General features: G+C 39.6%; 1 protein-coding gene across 3 annotated transcripts in view; it reads left to right on the forward strand.

Annotated features, from left to right (window-relative positions):
* The window catches only part of dnah5 (dynein, axonemal, heavy chain 5), a 118068-nt gene that overhangs the window by 50178 nt on the left and 41256 nt on the right, over positions 1–26634 (forward strand). For all 3 annotated transcript variants that reach the window (XM_085365208.1, XM_085365210.1, XM_085365209.1), the window contains 22 exons: positions 1360–1627; positions 1833–1956; positions 3784–3891; positions 4065–4179; positions 4808–4984; positions 7727–7930; positions 8409–8588; positions 11135–11272; positions 12944–13079; positions 13486–13667; positions 14873–15007; positions 16291–16446; positions 17928–18110; positions 19876–19980; positions 20227–20365; positions 20845–20959; positions 21280–21470; positions 22763–22884; positions 23450–23599; positions 24731–24976; positions 25132–25351; positions 26350–26555. In XM_085365208.1, coding sequence (XP_085221334.1) covers positions 1360–1627; positions 1833–1956; positions 3784–3891; positions 4065–4179; positions 4808–4984; positions 7727–7930; positions 8409–8588; positions 11135–11272; positions 12944–13079; positions 13486–13667; positions 14873–15007; positions 16291–16446; positions 17928–18110; positions 19876–19980; positions 20227–20365; positions 20845–20959; positions 21280–21470; positions 22763–22884; positions 23450–23599; positions 24731–24976; positions 25132–25351; positions 26350–26555 — 3600 coding nt within the window. The remainder of the gene's footprint in view (positions 1–1359; positions 1628–1832; positions 1957–3783; positions 3892–4064; positions 4180–4807; positions 4985–7726; positions 7931–8408; positions 8589–11134; positions 11273–12943; positions 13080–13485; positions 13668–14872; positions 15008–16290; positions 16447–17927; positions 18111–19875; positions 19981–20226; positions 20366–20844; positions 20960–21279; positions 21471–22762; positions 22885–23449; positions 23600–24730; positions 24977–25131; positions 25352–26349; positions 26556–26634) is intronic.

The raw sequence follows: 26634 nt of genomic DNA on the forward strand, positions 1-26634 counted from the left end.
TTTTTGTCTTCTTTTCTTTACATTTTCAACCGGCACTTCCTCTTTTCTAATCTCGTGTATGTAAACGTGTCTGCATGTTCTATTTCGCTGTCTGCCTGATAATAGTATTATTGTTTCCTTTCCTCCTCATCTTTGGCCTTTCCCCCCTGCTCCCATGTCACCTTTTCTTCTGCCTCCATGGCTTGATAACAGTTTAAGCAGCAGCTGCATTACCAGGTGGGGTAAATTTAAGTGGTGACCTGGGTAGAACGATATTGTTGTTGTTTTTTTATTGTTTGTGTGTAGGTGAGAGGTTTGTAGGTTATGTTTGTGTTTGGTTGTAGGAGGGAGTTTGTGTTGCAGTAGTATTAGGATGTTTGTGTGTGAGAGAAAGTGACAGAGATGAGAAACAAAAAGGAAAAGCAAGCTGTTATCGTGATATTGTTTTTTTGTGTGAGAGTAACAGATGGTTAGGGACACTTACCACAACACCACATAGTCCCCCATGACACTGTTTCACTTTCTTAAATCTGAGTTACATGTTCTCTCTAATGGAAACTGGGGATTTGGAGAAATGACTCAGCTTAAAACATTTAAACAGTGAATCTCGTACCTTCATCCACTTGGTTAAACTTGTACCCACCCAGCAAGCTGTTTTAAAACTCACCATTTCAAGATTTTTTGCCAGCAGTCACATACATTTAGTTCATCAGCCAACCAATATACACTTCTACTGAAATTGCTAAGGAAAGAGGTTGAGGTAAGAAGAAGTGACAACTATTGTGAAGTGTGAGGAAGAAGAAGATCCAATTAAAATAATGTTAAAAAATGGTCAATAAAACACAGTATTGTGTAGGGAAATACATGAATGTTTCTAACATTCATGTCTTTGGACTGTGGGAGGAAGCCATTGTATTTGAAGAGAACGTCCAAGGTTTGCACCCACAGCCTTCCTGTGAGGTGACAGTGCTAATCACTGCATTTAAAAGCTGCAACTGCTAGATCTCTGTATGGGAAATCTTTGATCAGATCAGATTGAAAAATTACTCTGTAAAAGATTTGGTTGGCACTATTATCGGAGTAGAAATGTTTGAGCTTTAAAATACACAGCAGTACAGGTACATGGATTGTGGCGGGGTGTGGCTTGGGAATGGCTGCAGGGGAGGATGAGACACATCGGAGCTCCATCAGCTCATCACACCCCCCTGTTAAAAAAAGTATGCCGGGACCTGGCAGTTGTTGGACGCAGCTAAAAAACGCTGCGGCCATGAGTTGTAAGAGACGACAGCCGAAATTAAGAAAAGTGTTAAACGAGCGAACTATGGTTAGGTCCGTCAGTATTGTGATATCAGAGACACAACTGCATGTTTCTGCCTTCAGGTGTCCAACTTGTTTGCCCGTGACGAAATAGATGATATCCTCAATGATCTCATCCCTGTCATGAAGCGAGAGTTTCCCCGGCGACCTCCAACCAACGGAAACCTGTACGATTACTTCATGTCACGAGTTCGACATAATCTCCACGTCATTCTGTGCTTTTCCCCTGTTGGGGAGAAGTTCCGGAACCGAGCGTTGAAGTTTCCGGCGCTGATCTCTGGTTGCACCATGGACTGGTTCAGCCGCTGGCCCAAAGATGCACTGGTTGCAGGTATTTTTAACACACAGTTTTATTTTCACAAATGTGACCTGTCTGGTGCTCGCATTTCTTTTCAAAAATGTATGCGGTACATGTTATACTCTGTTTATTTCAAAGTGGATGCTGTTATATGAATACAAGATATCGACTTTCTTTGCGCTCTCTGAGGTTTTTCTTCAGTTAATAATGTCCTGTCTCGTTTCTTCCTGTCCTTCAGTTTCAGAGCACTTCCTGTCTGTTTATGACATAGACTGCTCAGCCCAGGTTAAATGTGAGGTAGTTCAGTGCATGGGCTCCTTCCAGGATGGTGTAGCGGAGAAATGTGTGGACTACTTCCAGAGGTACAGTACATATTAGGGGTGCAACGATACACAAAATTCACGGTTCGGTTCGATACTTTGGTGTCACGGTTCGATGTTTTTTCGATACAAAAAAATTGTTCATGCCTTTTTAATTTGTCATTTATTAAAATTATAAATATATATTTTAACTCAAAAGTACAGTTTTTAAATTTAACCCTAACCCTTGTGCGTGTTTTTTATTTTGACAGCGAATGCGCACCTGCGGACCACTTATGTGCAGCTCTGGTTATTTAGCTCGTCATATTGCAGCCACAGAAATTCTTTTGTCCATGAAACCATAAAGCTGCACTTTCTTTTTGCCTTATAGTCTCATTTGTCATAACTTTTCCGTTTTGTGGTAAGCTTTTCTTTGGCTGTCACTTCTTCACCCCGACCTGTCTTATTTGGCTCAGCAGAACTGAAATATAAATCCTGCTGCTTTTACACACACACTCACATAACGCTCAGCGATTCTCTGCGCGATCAACCTCTCACATGTTTAAGCTGCGGGAGATTTCACTTGTCATGTTTGCATAGTAAGCTAACGATTAATAAGACGATGTCAGAGGAATTGGTGCACAAATTATCATCACTCACAGATCAGTGCTGTCGCTCTCTATACACAGTTCGCAAGATTGCAAAGTGAAAGCAAAAAAACAAGCGCAAATTCAAACGCGACTTCAATATGTCACATATTGACAGTGGCTCACCGATGCCAATGACATAATTACCCAGCTACATTTCTGAAAGAATGCAAAAGCATTGACATATATTTTTCCTTCCTACAATAGCCCGACGGGCAGGGTAGCCCGTCTGAAAAAAATCGCTAGCCCCAGGACGTCGGGCTAGCGATTTTGCGAGCCCTGTATCTGATTGAGGAATCACTCATCTTTGGAAAAGAGAGTTTATTACAGAGAAATGCCTCTTTCCAAAATAAAAGCTATGCTATCCGCTTCTTCTGGGCTATATTCTCAGCAGCATAAGGAGAATCATGTGCTAACAGCTGTCTAAATGACTCGGCTAAAGTTAGTAGCATGCTTGTTGTTTTTGTCTTTGCACTAGGATGATGTCGGCGTAAATGTGCAGTCATATTCGTTGTGTTCCCACTAGTGCTTTCAGGTTAATCTCGTTAAAATGACCTTAACGCCACAACACGGCAAATCTCCGTTAACGAGCTACCCCTGATAGCCCCGTGCATGGGGCTAGACGGCCAACACGTTAACGAACTAACTGCGCTAACACACTAGCTCCCACCCATGTAATTGAGCATTGCGTGGCACATCCAACATACTGTTTTACTTTAGTCCATGACGCGCTTACCTTCAGGGTCATACGTCACATGAAAACCAAAATAATTCCAAACGCCAGATCTGAATGAGGGTGGGGGAGGTTCAATTTGCCATGTTGCAAGGAGAGCTTAACTTCTGTCTCGCTAGCTTGCCCTGCGCTCTTCCTTCTGACAATGCTGTCTGTGTGGAGCGCTCAGTGGATCTGCGCTCGACAGTGCAGCCTAGGCGGAGTAGTCGAACGCAGATTCACTGAGCGCTCCACACAGACAGCATTGTCAGAAGGAAAGTTGATAAAATAAATTACAAATGTTGTATTGTTCGATACATATGCGTACCGAACCGAAAGCACTGTATCGAACGGTTCAATATCGATACGAATATCGTTGCACCCCTAATATATATGTATATATATATATGTGTGTTTGAAGATTATATGCATATATGTGAAGATTGTTTTATGTGTGTCTGCAACGCATGATGATTGTCATAATATTTAGCATGTTGCAGTATTAATGTAACCCAATTTGTTTGAATTTAGATACCGACGCTCCACCCATGTCACACCCAAGTCTTATTTATCCTTCATTCAAGGCTACAAAACCATCTATAAAGAAAAGAGGTCTGAAGTTCAGACTTTGGCCAACAGGTAAATTGTTCAAAATGAGTTCAACAATGTTGTGCAAATGATAACATATGCAAGTTGTGTTGCCATTTAAGCAAACAGAAACCCAGATAGTAGACAGACAGTACACAGAAGCAACAAGTTTGCTGTAATCATATTTGACTTGATCAACTGTATTCAAAATTTCTCCTCTTCAGGATGAATACTGGTCTCCAAAAGCTGAAGGAGGCATCGGTGTCAGTGGCAGCTCTCAGCAAAGAACTGGAGGTGAAAGAGAAGGAGCTACAGATTGCCAATGACAAGGCTGATATGGTACGTTTGTAGGCAGGGAGGGGATTTTTATTTGTATGTGTGTGGGTTTAAGGTTCAACAAGCATACAGAATGCTTCAGCTGGCTTTTTAGTTGCATTTTTATTAAAACAGCAACACGGTCTATGAACTAATCAACAGAATTGAATGGATACATGCTAGTTTGTATTAGACACTAATATAAAGTTTCATGCATTAATAAGAAAGTGAACACAGAATGAAGAGATGAAGTGTTTATTGTGTCCGTTGCTGGGAATCAGGCTTTCCAGTGATTGTTTGGGGAATATTGTATTGTTGCGTAAAATTACCCTCTTGCAGAGAGAAATAAGACAAATAGATGTTTAATGGGACGAATGTGTATTTTTTACAGTCATGCTTCAGCATAAGTGAAGCAGTTTAAGCCGTCTCTTTTTTTCCCTCCATTCGTGAACACTCACTCTTGTTATACAGAGACCTCTATATCAGGTAGAGCCTCTTCAGTGTTACAAATGCTCAGATCTGCCATCTCCCATTGGATTGAGCATTCTGTTTTCTACTTAACCACACTTACGATCTTTTCTCAGCTGAGAAAGTCTCCCAGCTTCAAATAATTTCTCTGTCACTTATAATGTGTGTTTGTTTTCTTGTGCAGGTGTTGAAGGAGGTGACAGTAAAAGCCCAGGCAGCAGAGCGAGTGAAGGTAGAGGTACAAAAGGTGAAGGACAAGGCGCAGGCCATTGTGGACAGCATTTCAGCTGACAAGGCCATCGCTGAGGAGAAACTCGAAGCTGCCCGGCCAGCTCTCGAGGAGGCAGAGGCTGCGCTGCAGGTATGGGATGTTGAAACAGCAATGTTGAATACATGCCTCCAAGGCTTCCCTCCAGACTTAAATTTCTCAGGTAGACATATCTACGTTCAGACGTCTTTTTTGTTTGTTTGTTTGTTTGTTTGTTTTCTTTTAAATCACTCAGAGCCTATAGCCATGCTAGAGATTCACAACATGCTATACGAACCATTTCAGTTTAAATGTTAAACCTGAGTATTTTTTTTTGAGTACCACATTGGCGGTGAGTGTGAGTGTGTGTGTGTGCGTGTGTGTGTTGGACCGGGGGGTGTATTATAGGATAATTAGTTTTGCAGGTAGTTGATCATAAATCACTTAACGAGACAAATTAAAATGATCTGAAGATTACAAAATGTGCTGGAAAAATGATTGCAATTAATCATTCAACAGCAACGTGACATCGTTGTCTGAACTGGCTTTCATGAGCCAAATGTCACCCTAATGTTAGTGCCAGTGAAAAAAGGCGGGAGATCACCAGAGTCATCAAAGTTCATCTTGTAGACACCACGAGTCTTGTAGCTATTAGATTATTTCACTCATAAGCAGAGTTTTTCCTGTGTCACAGCTTTAGGGGGGTGAATGTAAGCATGTTTGATCCAGTAAAGCAAAGCATATTTGCCTTTGCCTTCATGATCTAACCCTACAATATAACTTGAATATTTAAAAAAGTGAGGGCAGTCTTTTTGTGCTTTAATGTGTGACTTACATTTACCCAATTTAGATTTCTCCTGCTCTTTTACTATGTATTGCTTCAGGGTGCCACTTAAAGCCCTCTGTGACTTAATGTGTGAAGCTGTATGAATGTTTCTGCCTGCAGCTTTACTGTCCTGGTGTGTCTAAACTTAGTATGGTCGTCTGGTGCCTCTAGCTGCATTGTAATTAAAGCTGTCCTCCTGGGTAGATGGTTGCATGCAGAGCTCCTGTGGCAATTCCCTCATTAAAAAAATGTTATCGTGCAACTGCATATAGAAACCTCGGATTTCTAAACAGACAACCCAAGACACTTCCTAATGTTGCTGGTGTTCTGCAGTATAGCGAGATTAAAGTAAAAGATATTTTCTAACTTATTCAAGAACATCAGTTTTAGTGGCAGAGGAGTTGAAGGAATTCATGTTTCCTTTCTTCAGGCTTTTCATACCACACTGTCACATTAAAATATTCACAGACCGGTTCTGTTTCGTGATTAATTTGGATATTCACCCAGCCTTTAAAAGGACCGAGTTTGTGTGTGTGCAAACTCAAGGTAACAGTACCATTCTATAACATTTCCTTGTCATACAAAAGGAGCTGATTTGCTAATAGTTACAGTGGATTAATGATGACAGTAAAGCATAAAATGGTTTAGTTTTTGTAGTTCTTGCTGAACTGGAGTGATGATTTTATTTTGTAACAATGGGCTTAGTGAGAGATTTTCATAAGAAGCTGTAGGAGAATAGAGGATATAGGCTAGTGAAAGTAGAAGTACATGATAACCCAGACTGTCTGGTGGCTGACACTCTAGTGGGAAATTCAGGCTTGCACTGAGTGGAAATATGGAGTACTTTTGAAAAATGCTGGAGTACTTTTCTATGCTGTGGTGTGCTGGGGGAGCAGCACAGCAAAGAAGGACTCATCCAGGCTGGAGAAACTGATCAGGAGGGCTAGCTCTGTGGTCGGCATGAAGCTGGACACTCTGGTGACAGTGGCAGAGAAAAGGACATTAAAGAAACTGATGGACATTATGGACAATGCCAGGCATCCTCTGCACACGGCCATTAACAACCAGAAGAGTCTGTTCAGTGACAGGTTGCTTCTCCCAAAGACAAGAACTAACAGACTTAAAAACTCCTTTGTCCCACACGCCATCAGACTGTTTAACTCCTCTCTGGAGGGGAGAGGGAGGGGAAACAGGAGGACAAAGGAGGGAACAACTAAGCTGTAGTGCCTCTTCACCTCACTGTGCAATACCTTTTGTGCAATACTTTTGTAAATAGTCAACGGTGCAATAGACTCAATACTTGAAATGTGCAATTCACTTGTATTTTTATTTTTATTCCTATTTATTCTATTTATCCCCTTCGTATATTTTATTTATATTGTCTCTGTATTTATATATATGTGTGTGTGTATAACTCTGTAACTTCTGTCGGTGCTGTGCTTTTTTGGAAATCGAATTTCCCAGAGGAACCCACCCGAGGGATTAATAAAGTTCTATCTTATCTTATCTCTTAAATGGAGCAAGGAAGAGAGAACAGAAATGGGAAGTGCAAAACAAGAAAAGATAAGAAGAGAGTAAAGCAGCCGAACAGTTCTCACAGGAACATTTTCTTTACTGGTCTGCTGTCTCTTGTTTTAATCAGTCCCTGGAGGAAATCCTGTGTCACCCTCTCCTGAACTCCTCTCATTCTGCCACAGTTTATACTTACAGTCGTCGTGTTGTTTCCCTCTGCACACCTCCTCTGCTTTTATATTCTGAAACTGGAGAATTAGGTATAATCCTCATTAATGTATCTGTCTCTTCTTTGAACACGGTAATGAGAAACAAATGATTTATCCTTTGTTCTCGTCATAGTAACGCGCTGCTCTAATCGTCTCCTAACATGCTCTGCGTTTGTCCAGTTTGCTGGCGTCAAATCCTTACTCGACTTACTTGTCACATGTTTCCAGCTCTCCCATCGGGGTCATGCCATACAGTAAATGACTGTTCTAAATTCTCCCGCTCTCCGTTTGTCCTCTTTGCCCACATAGACAATTAAACCGTCGGATATTGCCACAGTACGGACACTCGGTCGCCCCCCTCACCTCATCATGCGGATCATGGACTGCGTGCTGCTGCTCTTCCAGAGGAAGGTCAACCCTGTGAAAGTTGACCCAGAGAAGAACTGCAACACTCCTTCATGGCAGGAGTCATTAAAACTCATGACTGCTGGAAACTTCCTGGGCAGTCTGCAGGTGCAGTAACATTTATTTAATTTGTATATAGTTAAGACTGAAGTGCTCATATTATCTCAACACATGATTCAGGATTTATGCTTTGTGTTATTTGCCATGTTTAACATGAATGAAAGCTACATTCTACATAATAGAAAGGGCTAAACTTAGACTCTTAAGAGTTTAGTCTCTGCACTTCCATAAAAGTGGTTCATGTCTTATTAAAATATTTATTTGTAAACACCTTTTATTTTAAACATAACCCATTGATGCCCTGATTTAAATAGTTTTTTTTTTCATCCTGATGCAATTTTGGTCTCAATTGAGTACATGCTCTATTTTCTGTCTTTGTCCCTTTCAGTATGTATTTTTTCATTTTCTCTGGTTTTGTATAGCTTTGCATTTTCAGCATTTGTCTAAATGCAAAGGCTGAAATAAGTCCCAGATTAAACCGCCGCATACTCATTCTGTTTTTTCTGCCTCTTTTCCCCTCCTGAAGCAATTCCCCAAGGACAGCATTAATAGGGAAACTGTGGAGCTCCTGCAGCCTTATTTCGAAATGCCTGACTACAACATCGAAACAGCCAAGAGGGTGTGTGGCAATGTAGCTGGCATAGCATCCTGGACCAAAGCCATGGCTTCCTTCTTTTCCATCAACAAGGAGGTCTTGCCCTTGAAGGTAACAAACATTATTGCAGATCTAGTAGAGTGCTTCCTCAGAAAAGCAGAAAGTGAACTGAATAATCTACTATTCCACTGACTACCAATTGGCATCTGTAAGTTAAACTCACCCTTACAAATATGTATTATGAAACACCTCCTAAAATGTGTAACATTAGGGACACACACACACTTTTTGGACTATTCTCCCAATCTGATGAATATGAAACATTTCATTCTGTAGAAAAACCACAAGCCACAAAAGCACAAAAAGGCACATTTCCACACTGCAGCAGCAATAATTTGCTGATGGTAGAAGTTTGAAGTGCAGCAAAATTCAGAAGTATTTATCCACTGATTATAAACATTGGGTGCATCTCAGATTTTCAAGGCTTACGTTTTTAATCTTGTGATACAAGCCTGAAAATGGATTTCCTCAGACTCCTTGTGCTCAAAGACTGCTTATTTATGCAGCAGGCTGCACTATTTATTCGCTTTATGTCACTGGAATCCCTGTGAATTATTCAATTATTAATTATGAATTATTAAATCCACACACCCAGATCTGATATCTGCAGAAAATATGTGCAAAGTCTTGATTATTACTGCACAGCATCACAAGTTGTGTAAGCTAAAAGCTTACCAGCTGAGCCTTCTCTCACCTCCATGCTTACCCCAGAGATAAAACACAAACATACTAAATCTTTATTTTTGTCATTTTTTGTGTGTGCCATTTTTGACAACTAAATGGATCAGCAAATTCAGCCACTAAAGGCAAAGTAAAGTGTTTAACAAAAAGAAAAACGGTGTATTGCATCCATGATTGACCTTTAAATCAAACATTTTCTTGATCTGTGGCTGTTTTTGGGGAAAAAGGACTTAGTAGAAAATATAGAGCTAACATTTTCAATGTTAGAACGTTTCTAAAGTGTTAATATTCAGCCTTACCTTATTCAGCAGTTAATTCTTCCAAAACAGAAAATTATTTGGTCAAAAAAATATAGAAATTTAGAAAATATGTTTAGAGATAATGTAGTCTAAGCATGACGGAAAAGTGGATATAAAGATGCCAGACAGTGCCAATGACCGCTTTCTAACCAGAAGCAACTGAACTTTACTTCAACTAATTTCTCTTTTACTTATCATTTTTTAAAGGGACAAACTTACTTAACTAGTCACCCTCTAAACTGAGTGTCTCTAGTTGGATGAGTGTGCCGAGCTTGGTCAACGGAAGAGGTTACAGAATCATGAGAAGCACTACACAGAGTTGCTTGCAGAAGCTTGTTAGCTACAAACAATACAAAACTAGCTAACAAGCAACCTTTAGTTCATGCCAATCAGGAAACACAGCATGGCACGTTGTTCACACTGTCCTGAATAGCAAAGTGGCAGCTCTTTTAAAGCGGCTGCTGTGATTAGTGCTGTATTCCAGTTGAACCACTGCACCGGGGCAACTGTCCAGTCATTCGTGAGAGAACGCAGAGCAGGCCAGGAGGCAGGATGAGAGACAAGTCCAGGCACCAATCATTAACAGGGGCTTGCACATGCTAATAAGCATACAAAACAGACAGGGCTAATCACGCCAGATGAAAGAGCGAGGTGACCCATGGCTGTAACATGTGCTTTCACCAACACAAAAGGCAAAATTCTTCTGAAGAATCACCCACTCGGTTAACTACAAGTAAATACAAGCTGCTGTGAATGTCTGATGGGTCATAGTCATTTAAAGGCATTTACAGTGTACATTTATGCTTTTGGAAATGTTGCCTGATGATGACATCTGTTGCTGTCACCCTTGTTAGTTCTCATTCAACACCTCTCTCTTTTCTTAACTGCATTCTATTCTTTTTGCTCTAGCCACCAATTTCTTTTTCCTCCTTTCCACTTTGTTTCCCTAATCCCCCTCCAAACACACTCACACACAGCTACATATATACACATCCCTCGGCACTGTTGTTTTATTTTGACCTTTTGTGGAGCACAGCCTACAAAACAGATTTTCTGGTTTCGAGCCCAGTGGTGTTTTCCCTTTAAGCTGGATACAGAGATACAGTCGAATGGACAGACATGCAGAAAGATGAGACGGGATGTTCCCCTCAGATGTCAATTAATATTAAATAGCTATGTTTTTTCCTTATCCCACACCAAGCACACTCTCAAGTTTTCTCCAAAGCTTTTGAGCTTCAGTGTTTTCTCTACAACCCTAGCTCTATACACAAACTATCTTTTTGCTTACTTCTGTCATCTTCAAACTCTTTCTTTCAGTGTTTATGTCCATTCTTCTAAAATATCTTACTAACCATTTTCAGACATTTCTGCCTCTATTAGATAGCACACTGGTAACTGAGGCCATGGGTTAGAGTTGAACGCTGGCTGCTGCATTTAATCTTTGTGGGTTGCGCATGCTGTGAGATAAACTGGCATCCCACTAACCATTTAACTATTTAATGACTTTTTCTCTGTTTTTTACCTGAAGCTTTTAATGTGCAAAAAACAAAGCAAACAAACAAACCATCACAGCTCTCCCCTCCACACTCTTTCATTGTTTTTCTCTGTTTTTTCTAGGCTAACTTGGCCGTGCAGGAGAATCGTCTGACCATAGCTAATGCGGACCTTCAGAAAGCTCAGGCTGAGCTAGACGCCAAGCAGGCAGAGCTTGATGTGGTACAGGGGGAATATGAGAAAGCAATGATGGAGAAACAGGTCAGCAACTTCATCAAAACACAACTGTAATTTAGTTCAGTACACAAAACCTGTGTGTTGCTCCTGATATAGGAATTTAATACCTTTTATCTTTTATTTGAAAGTGCAACAATTACTATAGGGGATAAACTGTGTTTATTATTTGTTACATGATATTTTTTCCCACGTTCTTCAAGAAAGCAAAATGTTTTTTGAGAATATCAATGTGCCACTGATGTAATAACAATATTATTATAAACTGCAGTATGTACAGTATGACAAATGTACCATAAGATCTGTGACAGCCTGGCTAAAAGGAAAAAAAGGACTGAACCTTAGTTACTGAAGTGACTGAGTAACACCGGTTAATCCTCTGTGGAGGTCTGTGAGAGCATCTGGTCTGTGTTTTCCCATGTTCAGTACACTTTGTGATGTGAAATGTAACATCTTAATGGAACAGCAAGTGAATCAAGACTCCCTGATTAAGAGACCAGGACGGGAACAGGTTATAATGTCATGATTAAGATGCAGAGACTGTTCATCTTCCAGGGCTAAAAGTGAGACTGAAAGGCTCGTTGCAAAGGCATTTGGTGTTGATGATGGACAGGAGTGGCTCCAAGTGAAGACCAAAGTCTCGATGTAAAACAGAAAGCAAGCTTTATTAGGAATGCAGTCGAAGTCCATAACTAAACAATAAAAGGCAAAAAACAGAAAAAGAACTGGAAATCTAGATGGCTCTCTGGATGAAGACTGGGAACACTAGGCTCATGGGAAGGAAACAGACATGCTTAAAAATATCATAGCTCAGTCATTATGATACTGATGATCTAAACAGAATCTGATGGACTGTAATCAAGTGTTTAATTCAATTATGTTTAAAAGGCAAGTTAGATTTGCAGCACAATTTACCATGGTGATATAACTCGGTAAGAAGTAAACCACCTTCATAATACAAAAAACTCAGGGTTAGCCCTGAAAGTACCAGGATAAGATGAAATTCTGCTTCATAGCACAGGCCACATGCCTTTTTCAATATTTCCCCTTTATAAAGTGGTAAAATATATTTTTTTAAAAATGAGTCCTGGAAAGCAAAAGAAGACAGATAAAGTGAAGATAACATTAACAACAATAGCTTGGGGCAATACAAGCTTCCCAGGACGTGTTAATCTGTCTGCATTTGTATGCTTTGTTTGTAATCACAGATTTAACACCCAGCATTTTCTTTATTTTGCCCAAGTCACTGTGTTCCTGACACATCACACTACTTCTTCTCTCCTGTGACCTGTTGGAACAGCACCACCTCTCCTTTATAGTCCTCTTGATTTACAGAAGAAGCCCTCGGTTTTTCTCTCCTGCTTAACAAAGCACACACTTCAGCAGTGTGGAAGGGCACTGTGTCCCTCTCTGTCAAGCAAAAAAACCTAAAGTGTGGCTTGCGCATGCAGTGAGGGGCAGTTCGCTGGTGAGCAGCTGAGGGAAGAGGCAAATATTCTTAGATTCATGCGTACTAAGTTAGATAATGATGATGGGTATGTAATTCTGATGAACAGAGATGAGCTTTTAGGGGTTTAATCCACGAATGTGCAGATGGTGGAATAAGACTTGGATAGAGGCAGACACACTTGGACAGACACACAAGGCTAAATAGACACATCAACCTACTGACCTGTTTGCGGGCCCCTTTCCCATCAGACGCTGCTGGAGGATGCTGAGCGCTGCAGACACAAGATGCAGACAGCGTCCAGTCTCATCAGCGGTCTCGCTGGCGAGAAGGAGAGATGGACGGAACAGAGCAAAGAGTTTGCTGTCCAAACCAAACGGCTCGTGGGTGGGTTTCACAGCAGGTTTCAAAAACATAGAGTTAGCCTCTGCAACATAATAACAAATATCTATCATAATAATATGAAGTTCTTTGTGTGATATGGGAAATGTTCTGTGGATAAATAGTGTGCAGTGAAGTGAAAAATCTCTGTCTGATGATGCAGTTATACTTGGAGTTATAACCTTAATCTGTCATGTCGTTATTGTATGCTAATGTTTTTAATTTATCAGCGGGATGGTCCTGATGCTACTGTTTGACATGGAATTTCTTGCACTTTTAAAATTACCCCACTAATATTTAGGCATGTTCTCATTTCAGTGCATAGGCAGTGCCACATCTGATTAATATGTAACTGATACACTGATGTGTACTGATAAGTATGTACACGTAACAACGCTTGTTCCTGTTCCAGGTGATGTTCTTCTGGCCACAGCCTTTCTTTCTTACTCAGGACCTTTCAATCAGGAGTTTCGTAACCTTCTGCTGAACGACTGGCAGCGAGAGCTGAAGCAACGTTACATCCCGTTTGGTAACAACCTCAATCTGACTGAACTGCTCATTGATGCGCCCACAGTTAGTGAATGGAACCTTCAGGTCAGTGATCTATTTTGCTAATTAAAGATGTTTTTACATATTAATGCCACATGTAATGTAGCACAGCATTATATACCAGCTAGCCCAACCCAATATACCAGCTAGCCCAACCCAGTAACCCTACAAGCATCACTGCTGTTTAGTTTTCTGTCTTCATTTATGCTGGAAGCCATAGCAGAGCTGTATGTTTTAATTTTTTTCAGAAATCTCTCAGTCATAACATGGTATATCATGTTTAGACGGAAACTAGCGAGCTAACTTCCTGCTAACCTATAACTCTAATCTAACCTATAACTATAATCTTATAAATTCTGTTTTCATGGATGCCTGTATGTTAAACGTAATCGTTACACCTGGTAAATCAGCAACGCTGATCATTTTATTAAATGTGAAAGAATTTAGACAGTTAACTCTCTGTGATGTCGCACTGTTTGTTCGACTTTGGGACCTGTCCTGAAACTGACGGAGTTTTGGACCCAGATTGTTCCGCAAGGCTCTTGACTACGGTTGTCATAACGCTCTGACAATCAATTCTTCGTAGCTTACCAAAACATAGTTGTACTAAAACATGTTTTGACAGATTTTTGAGTGCTGTGTACCACATAAAATCGGCACAACCAGAATTCATACATAAGGCTCACTGTCGATTTTTGAGAAAATTAAAGGATTTTATGTGCACCTTAAAATCCTGCGGAAAATAAGGTAATTAGGTTAATTAAAAATTAACTGATAGCGTCATTATTATTATTGTTGGTTGTAGTAACAGTAATGTAGTAGTTAGTAGTTGAAAGAAGTTTTGTGAATATATGGGAATCTAACTAGAATTGCTAACATTTTTGTTAGCTTAAGTTGTTTTAACGTTTGTGTAAATGTTAGTTTATGTTAACAGTCATATTTTTTTTTACCCCTCAGCAGTAAAAAGCTGATATGGTGTTGTTGTCAGTCTGCTGGGTCGCCAACCGGGTGGTGTGGACGCCCAGTTTGTAAATCAGATAACTTGAAAACCAGACAATTTAGGATTTTTAAACTGATACCATAGGTGCTACTAAAACGCTGATGGGTAGCACTGGTAGCTGCTAATATCTTTTATTTATCTTTAAACGAGGATCCCAGGAAACATTGATTGCTGGACCATTTATCATTGGTGGAGATACTGTTAAGCATCAAGATTGACCCTCACCATTTATTCATGTTGTGTCTTACAGGGTTTGCCAAATGATGACCTGTCCATTCACAATGGCATTATTGTAACCAAAGCTGCCCGCTTCCCCCTCCTTATTGACCCACAGACACAGGGAAAAATCTGGATCAAGAACAAAGAAGCCAAGAATGAGCTACAGGTTTGCAAAACTATCTTCTACAATTTCGTTTCAATGTCTGAAGCATATAAAAGTTAAATGAATGCATCCATTCATCCATCCGTCATGCAGCCTTTTGCATTATACCTAGTCTTCTTCACCAGTCCAAATGTCCTGTGCCCATTTTGATTTTTAGTGGCCTCTAATATCAGAATCAGAATCCTAGAGGAAATTGTGTGTTCACAGTTCCAAGTAAGAACAGTTACTACCAAGTTAAAGTACCAATGAAATAATACTAATTTAAAAATAGAACAAAACAGCTCTAATAAACGAAAATAGCTCCAATTATAAATATCCCAATATATTAGACAACACTGAATATAGACAAAGCTGAAATTGCAGTGCCCTTATATTCCTGTATAGGATGTGCAGATCATAAGTGTGTGCAACTACTGCAGTGTGTACTGGTGGTTTAGATTCATGAATTTTACAGAGAGAGAGCCACCGGCAGGAATTATTTCCTGTGTCATTCAGTGGTGCATTTGGGTAATCTCAGTCTCTCACTGAACGTGCTCCTGTGACTGGGTGGGAGGTATTGTCCAGCATTGTCCTTATCTTGGAAAACATCCTTCTCTCTGACACCACATTTAGAGAGTGCAGCTCCATCCCCACAATGTTACTGGCCTTGTGGATCATCATTGCTTGTTAGTAACTGTGGTCCTAAATTCTTTAATGCCCTTGGTCCTTCCTGCTATCCAGTATACAGAGCACAATGTCAAAACCCCCCACAAAAAAACTACCACCAATTCTGCAGACATAATAAGCTAAGCAAAAGTCGCTGACCCTGTTAGGGGCAATCTCTAAGCCGAGTGAATGCATTCTGAAATCCCATTATGAGCATCCTGGAGACACATTTCCTCCAGCGGTAGGTTTCAACCCTTTCTTCAGGTCACATCATTAGAAAAAGTTTCTTTATTTTTTTCTAAAAATGGCTCACTTGAAAAGCAATTCTTTGTTAGCTTGAACAGTCAGAATCCGCACATAGAGGCTGACCTTTGTAGCTTTGAAGGAAAAGTGAGGAAACCACACATGTGTCTCCTACTCCTGTTGGAGACAAATATTATTGCTGCTGTGGTCACATAGGAAGGTTATTGTATCGTACAGTAAAATCAGTATTTTTGTCTGTTTTGTAAAATCTTCTCACATTTAGCCCATTTATTTCATATCCTCAGGACAATATCAGGCTCTGTGGTGGTGGTCATCCAAACTGCACATTGAAATCAGACAATTACCATTTTAAAATGTGTTTTCTTGTCTGATCTCAGATCACCTCACTGAATCACAAGTACTTCAAGAACCACCTAGAGGACAGTTTGTCTCTTGGTCGACCCCTTTTGATTGAGGATGTGGGGGAGGAGTTGGACCCTGCGCTTGACAACATACTTGAGAAAAACTTCATCAAAACCGGCTCCACTTACAAGGTAACAACACAGAACGAAATAATCCTACTTAGATCCATGTGTTAGATTTTACTTTTAGTTAGAAGGGTATGAAATTGGCAGGCATGTTCAAAGACTAGTGGTCAGTATGATGAGACTTTGCCAGCTTCTCCTTGGCACGCCAGCTGTCACACCTGGACTGATAGAGCTTGATTAGCTCAGACAGAGAAAAACAAGCTCTCTCGCTGACACTGCACAGGTAGTGTCGACTAGAAGAGAGTTTTAAGTATGAGTATCATTGGCAGCCAGACCACATTTCCTAGATCATATTAATTCTTTTGAGACAGATTAAAATGTACTTGGTAAGTCTGGGAAAAGGGTTTACACTGTGCAGTGTACATTGTACTATTTCCTCCTTTATTTTGCTGTTTTTTATAGAAGGTCGGCATCATTAGATCTTGTCAAAAAGGCACAGTTGGTTCTCTTGACTCTGCTTTGGGTGTTCAGACAGTTTTGAAAGCTACATTAACAAAAAATACAATAAAATATAAAATTTTAAGACATACTCAGGGAAACAAACATTCAATATGTCACCACTTAGAACAAGGGCAAGTGTCGATACTTTAACAGACTTCTGTTGCATAATGAAACTTCCTTTTCTTTTTTATTTCCATCATTTTTGTTGATGCCAAACAAGTTAAATTCACCACATAAATCGAACTCAATCAGTTGTTAAAGTAACATCAAATTAAATACAGTACACAAAGTGCATTCGGTATCCTGTATTAGCTCACATTCTAATGCAAAGGAGTTCAGGCTGTGGAGCATTGAGCCAGTGCAGATGGGATGTTGGTTGATTTGAATGAATATTATTTTTTGGGGGGCGAAATAAACAAACTGGAGCTACCTGATGCTGTTGCGTGAGTTGTGGGTGTTTGGGGGCATGTTAGTAAAAAAACAAAAATAAAAAAATCAAATGATTTTACAGGATGAAGGCTGAAATTGCAGCATACTTTTGCAGAGTGCTTCCTGTTCCTGAGATGCGAAATGCACCGATTTTGACTCTATTGCAGCTTCAGTTTTATGTAATGTTGAAGATAATTGTAGTTGGGAAAATTGCAGATCACAGTTTGAGTGGTTTTGGTTTCATTAGCCTAAATGACGACCCCAAATTAAGCTTTGGAAGTAGACTCTGGGTACAACAGGACATTCATATGTTTTTAATGGAAAAAATGGTTTGCGCTTTTGGAGAAAAAACATTTATATTGTGCGCAAATGTCTTTTCTGTGTTGCTAATAAAGATTTGAACAATTCCAATTTCCTGAAAACACAAATGAGAACACTCTAAATTAATTCTGCACTTTTGGATGCTAAAAATATGAACTTTTAGCATCCAAATACACCCACATTAATTTCCAATGGAAAACCAGAACTCCAACCAGTAATTCCAACTCTGAGCTCTTTATTATGTTATTTGTAAGACTTAATATTCTAAACAATAACACACATACACCCTCTTGCAGGTGAAGCTTGGTGACAAAGAAGTGGATGTGATGAAGGGCTTCAGGTTGTATATGACCACCAAGCTGCCTAACCCGGCTTACACTCCTGAAATAAGTGCTCGCACCTCCATCATTGACTTCACTGTCACCATGAGAGGACTGGAGGACCAGCTGCTGGGCAGAGTCATCCTCACTGAAAAGCAGGTATACAAGTACTCAAAATGGTAGCCACTAAAGCCAGACGATACATAATTAAGGAACATATTTAAATTAGGTTAGCATAATGTACTATTAGACTGTACCCCTGCATTAATACTGCTTATGTGCATCCTTGTAGAACCTGAAATAAATCTTGAACAACATTTAAATGCAGACTCTCTACATCTTTCCCAATCTCATTTTCTCTGTACTGTGACATCAGAACGCCATTTGAATACAAACAATTGCAACCGCCCTGCTTTGGTCAAACACAGTGTGAGTGGGGAATAAAAGTAACCCAGAAATAGTGCTCACGTGTATCGGTACCAAGCATACGCACAAAGACACAGACAAGTGACGTCAGTCTCACTGGGGAATAGATTAGTGAATTATAAATGCACCAAATGCAGGACTCATTGATTGTCACTCTGAAAAGGCTGGTCCTGTTACAGAAAAACAATTTTCCTTTTGCTGATAGCTGGTCATGAAATGAAAGATTTATTCCAGATGGGAAGAGGCTTGTTACTGTATCTGTGTACTAAATTTGGATTTAATCAAATAAGAGCTAAAACTACTACCTCAGCTGTAAGCCCTGCTTCTTGTCTTTACAATTTGTGCAGTTTTCACAAACCCAACATCACTGTTGAATCGTTTCTTTTTACTTTCAGTCAAACTTCAATTCTACGCACAGCTTTCAGCTCCAGTATGACTTACATCTGTCTTTGTAAGCTATTGAAATCATTCATATGCAGTAATAGAAAGGGTATGAATACTAATTCTGTCCTCTCAGACCCACTGGTTTCAAACCAGCCTGCTGTCTTGACCATAATAATTCTCATAGTAAAAGTAAAATTATAGGAAATGTAAAAAAAAAAGCATTTTCATAAATATTTGTGTATTCATATTATATTATATTATATTACATTATATGTAAAGAGCATTTATCATTGATAACAACCTGCTGTGATAGTGTCCAACACAGCAGTTCTTAGGAAAATATGCTTGTAATCTACAATCAAAATAGCAATCTAATTGATTTAAAACACACCTGCCACTTAGAAGTGGTGACTGTTTTTTTTATACCCGCTTAAAGGCAGTCAGTTTAATGGGATGTGGATAGTCGGCCTACTTATGAGCCACCATTAAATTTGACTTAGATAACAAGACAAATTTTGTTTTAGTTTAATCTCTCGCACTCTCAAAACAAAATATCACAATTATTGTCTCTCATACTCTAAAAGGGATTTAGCATGCTGGTCAAATTTATGCTCCCAGCAGGCAAGACTGTGGTGTAAATTTTGATAAGACCTGCTTTCCCCAGTGCAGAAATAACACTTTTGGACACTTAGAAGAGGTAAGCTGGAGTCATTTGCTGGGGCTTACTTAGGACTACGGAGAAAAGGGCGACAACATAGCTTTACAGGTCTTATCATCACCCTGAGGCTATCTCTCCTCTAGGGGCGTTTTTATTCTTCATAAGGATTCTGCTCATCTATTCATTTAGATAAGGTATTTATTAATTTTTTTTGCCAAAATCTCAGCTTCTTGACCTTCATGCGGCTGCAGATATTAGTAAGAATAATATAGACAGCTACCAGAGGCCACCATGATAGACAGGCACCGGAGAAGAGTCTAAAGCCACAGACAGAATCAACTCATCAGAGCAATGCAGAATCAAAGACCTTTGATTTTAATGACAGGCTTTCTCTAGCACCATCCTGCAGCTATATCTGCTCATGTGGTTGTGTTTTCTTTGCTTTTATGACACCAGGAATTGGAGAAGGAGAGGACAGACCTCTTGGAAGATGTGACATCTAACAAGAGAAAGATGAAGGAACTAGAAGACAGTCTTCTCTACCGACTGACGAGCACACAGGCAAGAAACCGCAATGTGTCAGAAATGTTCTTTTTAGAAATGGTTAACTACATTGCCACCAGTGAGAAAATGTTTTATTCATTTGCATGGGTGAGGTTGGGGCCAAGTTTTGTGCATTCTCGTTTTTTAATTAAAACTAGAAATAGTTTGCAGCCTTCTTTTTCTTTTTCTCTTTTGCTTTATAAGATATAAATTGTGAAAAATAATCGTTTTTAAAAAAAAAAAAATTGTTTGTGTGTTTTTTAGGGTTCCTTGGTTGATGATGAGAGTCTGATTCTTGTCCTTAGCAACACGAAGTGTACGGCTGAAGAAGTCACTCAGAAGTTACAGATTGCCGCAGAGACTGAGATCCAGATCAACGCAGCCAGAGAGGAGTACCGGCCAGGTAAGTGAAAATGAAAATGATTTAAAAACAAAGTTCCCTCTTTTTTTGTGTGTTTTTTCTAAGTAAGCCTGCAAAGTGTCAGTCAGCCTTCAGTTACACAAATGTGAGACATATTGGTTTTAATTTAAAAAATACAGGCTACAGTTAGTGGGGATAGGTTAATTGGTTAATCCAAATTGCCCATAGGTGTGAATGTGCGAGTGAATGTGAGTGCGAATGGTTGTCTGTCTCTGTGTGTTGGCCCTGCGACAGACTGGCGACCTGTCCAGGGTGTACCCCGCCTTTCGCCCTATGACAGCTGGGATAGGCTCCAGCGCCCCCCGCGACCCTGAACAGGATAAGCGGACGCGAATGGATGGATGGATGGAGGCTACAGTTAACAGAACATTCTTTCAAAAACCTGTTTAAAAATGTCCTCATGAACGATATTACTTGTTTTGTTGGAGTTTGTGCTTTTGTGTTTCCCTGTGTGATTCCAGTGGCCACCAGGGGCAGCATCCTGTACTTCCTGATTACAGAGATGAGTATGGTGAATGTCATGTATCAGACGTCTCTTAGACAGTTCCTGGGACTTTTTGACCTTTCTCTGGCCAGGTGAGGATACGCTGATATTTACCATTTCCTGCTTAATGAATTGGTTTGCCCATAGTAATTTGTTGTGTGTTTATATGTATATTGGAAAGTCTTTGCAAACTTCAAATCAAGGAACTATTGTGCATTTAAACCACCATACCTTTCTAATGTAAAAACCTGCAAGTTATTACTTCATGAAGTTGTGCAATCATTACTAGTAGTTTATATTTGATTTTAGAGAAGTTCTCACTCTTACTACTGGCAAGTATAATTTTATGACATAGCAACAGAATCTTCAAGTTGCTATGTTATTTAGAAGACCTGTTTATTTCCCTGAAAAGGTCTTCTAAAAGCCCTATCACAAGTAAACGGATCGCCAACATCATAGAGTTCATGACCTTTGAAGTTTATAAGTACGCAGCACGGGGCCTGTATGAGGACCACAAGTTTCTTTTCACTTTGCTGATGACGCTGAAGATAGACATGCAGAGCAACAAGGTCAAACACGAGGAGTTCCTCACACTCATCAAAGGTAAGAGGCAGATGCAAACACTGAAGGTTTTGTTTGTACGGGTAAATTGTTGTTTTTGTGAGCACATGCAACCATGGGTTAGTTTGAATATTTGGAACGTTTCAGTGGGGTCATAACTCATGTTGATTACTGGCATTTAGATGTGCATAAGTATTCTTTATTTATTAGGTATTTAACTGCATATTACAAATATAAAGAATAGAATTTTCGTTACATGAAATAACATCAAACAATGCAACAATATTTCTATGATCTACTAAAATACGCCAAATGAAATCTATTCAGTAACGCAGGAAAACAAATAAAAGATAAAAATGCTAAGACCCAAAATTATGAGTTTCAACACATCTGCTCTGAGCTATGAAAAAACATGGCTTGTATTGACAAAGATTCTTAGTACTAAGAATTTAACAACATCCCACCGTTGCAACAAGTGAGTTTGGGAAATTTCTTCACTCCTAGATATTCCACCATCAGCTAAACTACAAAGTGTTAGACCATGTAAAGTTACAGGGCGGGATCACTGAATACTGAGACACATAGTGCATGAAGGCTGCCAGTGCTGTGCTGACTCACAAATTGTCCAGAACCAAAGATTCTACAGCTAACGAATAGATCATTTAGCTAACAACACTCTACTTCCTGTTTGATCGATCACATGGTTGTAAACATGATTATGATATTTCTTACGGCTTGTTAGAATGAACAGACAGATTTTCTGAAACATATTCATCTGGACAAAAACTGTTTTTCCCTACTTTTTCTTAAGATTTATTTTAAAACACCATTTTGAAATAAAAATGAAAATACAAGGGTTTCTGTAAAGCTATCATTCACATCAAAACAGCCTGAAGGTTTGTTAAAATTGCCATCTGTTTCTGCTGTTTGTTATTCTTTTCTTTAACCATATTTATTGTTTATTTCAAGGAGTAGACAGGTTTTAAACCTCATGACAAAAACTATGCAGAATTTGAACATATTGACACTGTAGCAGTTCACTGAATATGATATGGAGTGCTCCTCACTGTGGGGATAAAACCCAGCAATGGCAACTGGCAGAACCAGAACAGCCACAGTCTGGTGCACGCACGCAGCTTCACCATCTGTCAGCTCTGGCCTGATAAACAACAAATTACAATTCTGATGACTTTTTCTGTGTTTTTGAAGATTGGGTTTACATTTTTACATTTGTTATGTATTTTGGGAGTTTAAAATTGAATTTTTTGCATTGGATCCTCCAGTTATACTTGCAGGTGTCTATATCTGTAATTGTTCATGTTCATATTATTCAGGAGGTGCATCCTTGGATCTGAAGGCTTGCCCCCAGAAACCAGCTAAATGGATCCTTGACATGACCTGGCTAAATCTTGTAGAGCTCAGCAAACTTTGGCAGTTCGCTGATATACTGGATCAGGTACAACATACACTTGATCAATTTAGACATGCCTTGACAGCTGTATGATAGTGTCCTTTAGCCTACAGAAAATCTACCCACTTGGACTTTTATCTTTTAAGTCTTCAGATAGCAGTTCTAATCTATCACATACACACCTGCACACTCACACACTCACATACACAGCAGTTGTCTCAAGGTGCTTATTAAATACTTTTCACAGCTCTTCTTTGCTCTAGTAAGCATGTCAATATCAGTCTCATCATGGCTCACTTCATTTCCCTCTTGTACATAGACACACACTCATCATGATGGACTGTCACTCACACTTAAATACACACACCCTTGTGGATGAATGACAGCACTGTGGTCCCCGTGGAGTCAAAACTCAGTGCTCTGTGAAATGAGCTTAGTTGGAGAAACTTCCAGTCAAATACTTTTGGCTGAGCGTGTGTGTGTGTGTGTGTGTGTGTGTGTGTGTGTGTGTGTGTGTGTGTGTGTGTGTGTGTGTGTGTGTGTGTGTGCGCCCTGTTTTATATTTGTTTCCCACGTCAGAGCTTTTTGTCACAGATAAGTCTTCTTACAGATAAGTCGTAACGAGAAACAGTGGAAGGCTTGGTTTGACAAGGAGGCCCCAGAGGAGGAAGTAGTCCCAAACTCCTATGACCAGTCTCTTGACTGTTTTAGACGGCTGCTCCTCATACGCTGCTGGTGTCCTGACAGGACCATCGCACAGGTAAGGAGAGACATGTTTATGCATGGCTATAGAGGACAGATACAATGATTAAATTCAGTTTTCTTTAATATAATGCCAATTCAAAACAAAAAGTTCCTTGGAACATTAATATTGTAATAACTGTTATAAGTTCCCCTGTGAACAAGCCTTTGGTGACGGTGCTCCAGAATTAATGATCGGGTCCTTGGCAGAAGCTGGTTTAGGTTCAGAAAGGGAGGCCATCTACTGCGACTGGTGAGGGGTAAAGAGGAGAGAGAAAAGGAGAACATAGAGAGACCAAGGACAAAACATAAACTACAGGAGTGAGAAGGGAAATATTAACAGTATGAATATCGCAGTGTAAACTTTAAAAGCATCAGAAGAGTCTAACCAGCCTATAGCAGCATAGGATGGCTAAGGGTCACCCAATCCATTTTCTTTAATTAGAAAGCCAAACATTGGTTGTCTGGTCTGTTTTTTGGTCATGCTTTTGCCTACTTTATAATATACAACACAACAAGTAGAACAGGCAATGTAAATCTACTTTTCTCATTTCTATCATAGTGCATTTTCAATAGTATACTGTAGACTGCAATTAAAATTAATAATTACCACTAAAGAAAGAGAAAAGGCTTAAAGTTGCTAATCTGAGAGTTAATGGCTTAAAGCTTGGGAAGCGATACCTCCTGACTTAAAAATACAGCTACATAAATGAGACACGGACCACAAAACAAGAATGTATAATCTCTTAATCTTCACTGAAAGCTGCTTGGTCAAAGCTCTTCTTGAGATAAGAAGCAGCTTGTGTAACTTGTTGTTATACAGCTTTCACCCTCCAGCCTGCTGTGCCTGAATATTTACAGTGGCTAAAAGATATTCAGTTTTACTGATGGATAACTTTCTGGCCCACTGAAGACAAGCCTGGAGTCCAATTTATTTAGTTAAACTCACAGTCCAGTCCACAGTTGCCCTAGCCTTAAGGGTAAAAAGAGTTAGCCAGTAAAGAAAATGCTTTGAAGAATTATCTCAGTTCTCAGCTTTCTAGAAAGTAAATTTATTCCAATATATACTATTGGACTACTTTGCTCAACTCTTTGCATTACAAAGCATTTAAAAAATTACATCTGCTTTGCATCATATTCTTTCCTTTAGGCCCGTAAATACATAATGGACGCAGTAGGGGAGAAATACACTGAAGGGGTGATTCTTGATTTAGAGAAGATGTGGGAGGAGTCGGACCCACGAACACCTCTCATCTGCTTCCTTTCAATGGGCTCAGATCCAACTGACTCCATTATAGCACTCGGGAAGAAGCTGAAAATCGAGACCCGTTATGTATCCATGGGTCAAGGACAAGAGGTCCACGCACGCAAGCTTCTGCAGCAAACTATGGCTAATGTGAGTGGTGAGATATTACTGCTGTTTTAGCAATACAGATGTTCTGTCTCTAAAAATGTGGTTTGGAATTTATAGAAATTATTTAGGGTTTTCTTGAACTCCTCATTTATAGTCTTCGTCATGGATGATAGGCATACTACTGTGTTTGTCCCCAGGGTGGCTGGGCCTTACTCCAGAATTGCCACCTGGGTTTGGACTTCATGGATGAGCTCATGGACACTGTGACAGAGACAGACTTTGTCAACAACAGCTTCCGCCTTTGGATGACCACTGAGGTCCACAGACACTTTCCTATCACACTTCTCCAGATGTCCATCAAGTTCACCAATGAACCACCACAGGGCCTCAAGGCAGGGCTTAAGAGGACATATGGCGGTAGGTTTGGCTCACTTAAGCTCACATTAAAGAAGTCCAGAAATACTAGCCAGTTTAATAGATCCAATTTATCTATGTGATAAAGAAAGAGGACCTAAGAGAATGAAATATATTCCAATATTGATGTGTACATTTGGAGATGCAGATATACAAAACACCTCTACTTCGTGATATCCATGATAGGAATAAGTAAGTGAATAAAAAGATGGAAATGTGGGAGAAACACCTGTTTGATGCTATATTTATTGTATTCCGGATTTTGTTTTTTACCCATGTTACCCAAGGTTAGTAAAATTTTAAACAAGTCTGAGTTATCTAGTCTGTGTTTTGGTCCAAAACAAGGGTGAAGAAAGAAAAGAATCTTTAAAATGTAGAAACCAGCTGTCTTTTCCTGGCTCAGATGACATGGTTCCTGGAGGGGAATTGAGATCGTATCTAAAGCTTGAATTTTTTTTTTTTTTTTTTATAGAAAACAAGCAGAAAAAAAAAACAAAGCAACATACTAAACACAACACCATCGCATTAATCTAGCTAAGTGTAAACAGCAGTAAATACTAAATATTCAATGTTGTTGTGCAGCACGCAGGACAGATGTGCGTCGAAGTAGCAGCCAAGAAAGGTGTAATTTGGGTCTACGAGCAGTGAACACCCGTGTGCATACCTGTGTGGATCCGCTTGCATTCCAAAGGTTTCTCCATGTAATGATCTGCTAGGGAATTCTGATTTCGATTAGTAATTGCAGTTTGGTATTATATCAGAAAGAAGGTATTATTTTGACTGACATATTCAGTTCACTATCTTTTCTCCCACATTTACGCAACAAATCCTAACTGTTCGCTAAAAAGGAAATCTGTGTGTGCATGTTTGTGCAATGCTTGGTTTTAGAAGTAACTGACTTTATTCAGTTATGGATTATTTCAATACATTTCTGTAGATGTTACACTTAGCCTCCTTTTGGGCATGCAGTACATCTTTTTGACCTGCATGTCCCTGACCAGGTATAAACCAGGACCTTTTGGATGTCAGTAACATGGCGCAGTGGAGGCCGATGCTGTATGCAGTAGCCTTTCTTCACAGCACAGTTCAGGAGAGAAGGAAATATGGCCCCCTGGGATGGAATATTCCCTATGAGTTCAACCAGGCTGATTTTAATGCCACTGTCCAGTTTGTTCAAAACCATCTTGATGACATGGATATTAAGAAGGTAGGTAGAGTAATGCTTATTATTCTGTGTGATTAGGACTCTTGACCATAAAAAAATGTTAAAAGGGTTGAGATTTAAA

Source organism: Diplotaxodon limnothrissa, linkage group LG11 (assembly GCF_057381915.1).
Source record: "Diplotaxodon limnothrissa isolate DT_005_m linkage group LG11, D_limnothrissa_male_GT1.1, whole genome shotgun sequence".
NCBI classification, from domain to species: Eukaryota; Metazoa; Chordata; class Actinopteri; order Cichliformes; family Cichlidae; genus Diplotaxodon; species Diplotaxodon limnothrissa.